At 42.3% G+C, this 6499-nt stretch overlaps 1 protein-coding gene across 1 annotated transcript; it reads left to right on the forward strand.

Annotated features, from left to right (window-relative positions):
• Positions 1 to 3100: 3100 nt before the first annotated feature.
• Positions 3101 to 5397, forward strand: LOC125901712 (tripartite motif-containing protein 16-like). Its single transcript, XM_049597575.1, has one exon. It carries the CDS (start codon positions 3181 to 3183, stop codon positions 4855 to 4857), a length of 1677 nt encoding a protein of 558 aa, XP_049453532.1. The 5' UTR covers positions 3101 to 3180; the 3' UTR covers positions 4858 to 5397.
• Positions 5398 to 6499: the final 1102 nt, after the last annotated feature.

A 6499-nucleotide genomic window follows, 5' to 3' on the forward strand; every position in this document is an offset into this window, starting at 1 on the left:
AAGAAGGATTTAGCAAGAAACACAGGTATATTCTGCTCTGCAAGAAATTATAAACTTCTCTGTCCTCTGAGTGTTTGAATATTTGTATGTTGTTGTTTCTCTTCTGCTGAATGGCTCTGAAGAGAGAAATCACCAGAACTCCTTTAGTGAAGACATTTTGTTTTCATCATTTTGCACAGTTTGAGAGAAATCTATAATTAAATTTTTATGCATTGATGTGGCAGACCTGTGAGCTATATAATTACTATAATATATGCACTATAATTATCCTGGTCTTGGTCCATTTGGAGAGTTTGGACATGTCTTCCTGCAGTGAACATCACAGCAGGTTAACAAGTGAAATGTGGAAAGTGATGCACAACACAAGAGGGCGCCTTCATCCTGCTAACCAGGGATGTAGTGGAGGTTAAAGCACCTCGACTCACTGTGTCCACAGTTTTAGTTCAAAACATATTTTTTGGCTGATAAAAACCTTTATAGTAAAAGTGTATTGTGTCATACATCATGGTAAAAGCTGTCAAACTGATATTAGTTCATCAGTTAGAGGAACTTTACTGTCAGTGATTTAATGCACCACCCTGCCAGCACGCTACATGACCCAAATCAAACACACCCAAGATGATGCAGACTGACGGGTGCATGTTAGATCTGGCTAACGTGCTAAATGCTCATGGTGGATCCTGCAGCTGTGACTTCTACGTTCACTGGGGAACTTTAGGTGTGTGAGGCCTTTGTTCTGTTTGTGACAATAATCCCTGATGTGACTGCAGAGAAGTTTCAGCTGGTTGCAATGTGCAGTCGTCACAGCTAGATGCCACTAAATCCCCCTAAATCTTACACACTGGACTTTGAAGCAAAAATCTTTTACCAACCAAAACTTTATTAGGGGCCGGGCAGCCTAAGCTGCCAGGACCCTATTGTTATCCTGCATGTTCTTCTTCTTCTTTCTTCTTCTTCTGAGGAAATCCTACTTCCCATGCGCGAAAAATCACCAAACTTTGCACAAAGGTCCAGTCCCATGCCAGATTGCCTCAGCTGCAAAAACAGGCCAATAGTCCTGATGGTGGCGCTACAGCAAGCCTCTAAAGTTCAAAATTTTGAAAATTCACAACAAATCAACCATGTGCTACAGATTTGCAACTTTCACCAAAATGTAGCCCCAATACTGAAGAAACTTTTGTACATTTAAACCTATTGCAAATTATGAAGTCCATCACTCTGTTTTTTTCAAAAACTATAAAACCTATTAAACCTATCTCCTCCCACAATTTTTGCTCAATTGACACCAAACTTGCTACAGAGCATCTTCAGACTGTCCTACACAAAAGATCCACACAGATTTTTGATTTATCGAAAATTGAGCCTGCAGTGCATCAAAATGTTTGACTGTAAACGGTATTGTAAACATATACTTGCAAATTCTTGCTAAATACATTTTCAATGTTCATTAAAAAAATTTTGGAGTCATGGTAGATGATGTTTGGAAAATATCAGAATTTTATCTCAAAAACTGAATTTTTTACAGCATTTTGAATTTCGCTCTCATGCGAACAATTGGAGTCAATGCAAAAATGGTATTTTTAAACATCAGTTTTTCACTTATGGGGCCAATAAATCATTGTTAAAAACAAATTACCAACATCTCCATGCTGTCTAGATGCAATTTGTGTATTTTCAGATTTTTGTCTTAATAACTGAATTTTTGACAGCTGTTTGAAATCTGCCTTTACACACTAACAGCTGCTGTCTTGCACACAGGTGACTGGCTTAGTCAATTTGTGAAGCTACATGTGACATTTCTGTTTGCCAATTAGCTCAGTGAACTAGAGGATGGTTCTTGGTGTTGAAGACTGTGAGTTCAAGCCTCTGCTCGTGCAACATTTCCATATGAGAAATCTACCCAAGCTTTTCATAAAGGTCCAGTCCCATACCAGATGTTCTCAACTGGAAACACAAGATAATAGTCCTGATGGTGGCGCTACAGCAAGCCTCTATATTTCAAAACTTTGAAAATTCACAACAAATCAACCATATGTGCTACAGCTTTGGAACTTTCACTTTGAAATTTGCTTTTCCATGGTATGGATGGCTACTGTCTGGCACCCTGATGCTTGGCTTAGTCAATTTGTGAAGCCACACATGAACTGTCACTTGCCAATTAGCTCAGCGAGATCGGAAACGGACCTCAGTCTCAGAAGTTCTGAGTTCAAGCCTTGGACATTCTAATGTGAAAGTCCTATGTTCAGGCATCATGCCATGTGGATTAGAGACTACTAAGGTTAAAATAATTATGATCCAGGCAGTTTTGCGGAGAGACAAATACTCTTTATCAACACTTTTCCCTGTTATCCCTTATCTCTTTTCCCTGTTTATTTGGCTTAGCTATCAGTCAATATGCAGAGTCTATCCAATAGCTACTTTTACATTTTAAAAAATGTTTTCATCTTTGTCACCATGGATAATGTTTAGCTTTAAGCTAGATCAGGCCAGTTTGTTCATAATTGCTAGCAGTTAATGTTATTCTTACTTTCTTGTTCTTGAGTTTTTTCTTTACTTTGTATATTATGAGTGTGATCACTTCAGCCACTCATCCACAATTTGAAGGGCGTGCCATAATTATATGATGTAACTTCTATGTTGTGATATGCTTTGTTTTAGTGTGTGTCTTGCTCAGAATTGCCTAATTTTGCCTAAAATTGCCTGGCCCCGACCATTGCTGCGCAGCAGCTATAATTCAAACTGTATTTTTGGAAAAAAAACAAAGAGCCCATTTTAAGGACTGAGGAGCCGTCTCCAAACCCACTGATTCTAAGAATTTACCTCCTAAAAGTTGAAGTGATCAGTGTTTTTAAATGAGAAATGAGCTTTATTTTAAACAAGTGTTAAACACACAGTATCTCTCTCTCAAACCGCTCCTCCTCCTGGAATGACTCAGAGTTTTATGAGCCCCCCCTCCTCCTCCTGCTCTCACATACAGCGAGCTCCACTCTGTTCACACATTTCCTTGTTCCCTCCCCTTCAGATCTACAGATTGAAGATGGGTGTAACCAACATGTGGTGACGTGAGAGAGCTGACAGGCTCCATTCACTGCAGGAACACATGATGTTCAGTTCAGAGCTCAAACTAGTTTCACTTTTAAGGAAGTGAGAGTCAGACAGGCGTCGTCACTGAGAGGTGAAATGGCGCAGAAAGGAGTTGAGCTGGACCAAGACACCTTCTCTTGTTCCATCTGTCTGGATCTACTGAAGGATCCGGTGGCTATTCCCTGTGGACACAGCTACTGCATGAACTGTATTAAAACCCACTGGGATGGAGAGGATGGGAAGAAAATCTACAGCTGCCCTCAGTGTAGGCAGAGCTTCACACCGAGGCCTGTCCTGGTGAGAAACACCATGTTAGCAGTTTTAGTGGAGGAACTGAAGAAAACTGGACTCCAAGCTGCTCCTATTGATCACTGCTATGCTGGAGCTGAAGATGTGGCCTGTGATGTCTGCACTGGGAGAAAACTGAAAGCCCTCAAGTCTTGTTTGGTGTGTGTGGCCTCTTTCTGTGAGAAACACCTTCAATTTCATTATGACTCAGCTCCGTTCAGGAAACACAAGCTGGTGGAGCCCTCCAAGAAGCTGCAGGAGAACATCTGCTCTCGTCATGATGAGGTGATGAAGATGTTCTGTCGCACTGATCAGCAGTGTATCTGTTATCTCTGCTCTGTGGATGAACATAAAGGCCACGACACAGTGTCAGCTGCAGCAGAAAGGACTGAGAAGCAGAGAGAGCTGGAGGTGAGTCGACAAAACATCCAGCAGGGAATCCAGGACAGAGAGAAAGATGTGAAGCTGCTCCAACAGGAGGTGGAGGCTATCAGTCGCTCTGCTGATAAAGCAGTGGAGGACAGTGAGAAGATCTTCACTGAGCTGATCCGTCTCATGGAGGAAAGACGCTCTGATGTGAAGCAGCAGGTCAGATGGCAGCAGGAAACTGAAGTGAGTCGAGTCAAAGAGCTTCAGGAGAAGCTGGAGCAGGAGATCACTGAGCTGAAGAGGAAAGACGTGAAGCTGGAGGAGCTCTCACACACAGAGGATCACAACCAGTTTCTACACAACTACCCCTCACTGTCAGCACTCAGTGAATCCACACACTCATCCAGCATCAACATCCGTTCTCTGAGCTACTTTGAGGACGTGACAGCAGCTGTGTCAGAAGTCAGAGATAAACTACAGGACGTTCTGAGGGAGACATGGACAAACGTCTCACTGACAGTGACTGACGTGGATGTTTTACTGTCAGACCCAGAGCCCAAGACCAGAGCTGAGTTCTTAAAATATTCACGTGAAATCACACTGGATCTAAACACAGCAAACACACATCTGTTATTATCTGAAGGGAACAGAAGAGCAACATACATCAGTCGACAACAGTCTTATCCCAGTCACCCAGAGAGATTCACTGAATGTTGGCAGGTCCTGAGTAGAGAGAGTCTGACTGGACGTTGTTACTGGGAGGTGGAGTGGAGCGGGAGAGGAGTTAACATAGCAGTGGCGTACAAGAACATCAACAGAGCAGGGAGCCCGAATTACTTTGGATTTGGACGAAATGACAAATCTTGGGCGTTAGATACAAATAAAAAATGTTATCACTTTTGGTACAACAATGTTGAAACTCCCGTCTCAGGTCCTCAGTCCTCCAGAGTAGGAGTGTACCTGGATCACAGTGCAGGTATTCTGTCCTTCTACAACGTTTCTGAAACCATGACTCTCCTCCACAGAGTCCAGACCACATTCACTCAGCCTCTCTATGCTGGACTCTGGCTTCGTTATGCCGATGGGAACACAGCTGAGTTGTGTGAGCTCAAATAGACAGAAGTCATTTAAGGGTTAAATCCTGTGTATTAATTCTTATTTAGTCTCCATGTTGCTGAGAGCTGATTGTTGTGGCATCTCTTCACTGCACTGAGATCAGCTGTCAGTCAAACATTACGGGCAGTACTTTGACATCTTCTCTCGAGTTGTTGTCTAAATATTTCTTGCGGTGGTGCTCCTTCCTGTGTGTGTTTAGCCGTGGAGGCTGTCACTGCTCATCATGATGTGTTGTAAACTTCTTTGTGCTCTGAATGTTTGATGAACATTTCAGTGGATGTATTTGTACGTTGTTGTTTCTCTCCCACTGCATGAGTCTGAAGAGAGAAATCAGCAGACCTCCTTTATCTCCGATATTGTGCTTGTAAATTTGTACAGAAATGTATAATTAGCTTTTAATGTGTTGGTGTGGCAGATTAGTTAGCTACTAGAAACTGTAATGATCCTGATCATAATCAATAAGGAGATCATTCATTAATGTCTTTTACACAAACTGAAGGTTTACATGATGATAAACAAACATGAACAAAGTATTTTCTTCTTGTCTTCATTCCAGGGTATCAAACAAAGCTGATGGAGAAACTGTGACACTGATATGAGAGTATAACTGAGGCAGATGTCCTCCTGAAACACCACAAAGTCCACTGTTCATGTTCAGAGCAGAGGAGCGTTTGTCAGTCAGTCTCTGTCCTTTAACTTTCCTCACTCAAACAGTTTTGTCACAGAGAAATGAGCAGAGTTTTCTGTCATGTGTTGCTTTTTACAAGGAACATTTTCTTTGTGCACTGAGTCAAGAAAGAGCATTTATTACAGAGAGATATTTAGAGTTGATTCGGTTAAGTTCAGGTGTGAAGAGGGTTTTTTCAGTCCTGAAACACACAAGAGACAACAGATATAATGCAAAATACTTTTTACAACCTGAGAGCTGATGTGAATGATATTTGTGGAAAGTGGAAACTCTCCTGTCCCATCTTTTCTCCTGGGAGGTCTCAGGTGACCTATTTGGAAAGCTCCAGGAGGTTACATGTCCGATGTACCTGCCTTCCACAAACACAACTAAAGTTAACACACTTCACTACCAGCTATTTTGTACAAGGCGTGGAGACATAGACTCCAGTCAGCTTCCACCTTATGAAGATTGTCTCTACATGCATGCCTTACGAGCAAACTATCAGGCTGCTATCTGGCGGAGGAGTCTGGAGTGCAATCCAAGTGTACGAAATCCAAAGGGTCATGAATGGAAGATCCACGATGGGGATCTGGCCATTGAGTTAGTGCAAGGTACGCCTGCACCAGAGGCTGTATTGGACCTACTATCATGCTCCTGCTCACGAACATGTAAAGTTTCAGAATGGCCATGCCTGCAGAACAGTCTGCATTGCACAGATATGTGTGAACTACAAACCTGCAGCAACCAGGCAAATGAGCTGGAATATTTTCCGGAGCTGAATGATAGTGATGTGGATGGTGAATGATTTGACAGAGTAAATGCTACACTATATAACGGCTCTAGATGGCATAAATTCTAATTCGTGTTCCTAGCGTTGACATTATCTCTGTGCTCTGCCTTACGCCATTTCTCCCTCTGTTTTAAGGACTCACCAGCCACAGCTCCTGTCTCTTCTCCACCTGATTCAAAGTC

The sequence above is a fragment of the Epinephelus fuscoguttatus genome, linkage group LG15 (assembly GCF_011397635.1).
Source record: "Epinephelus fuscoguttatus linkage group LG15, E.fuscoguttatus.final_Chr_v1".
Classification (NCBI taxonomy): Eukaryota; Metazoa; Chordata; class Actinopteri; order Perciformes; family Serranidae; genus Epinephelus; species Epinephelus fuscoguttatus.

Coding starts and splice junctions, on each gene's coding strand:
- LOC125901712 (XM_049597575.1), top strand. CDS start 3,181: ATGGCGCAGAAAGGAGTTGAGCTGGACCAAGACACCTTCTCTTGTTCC.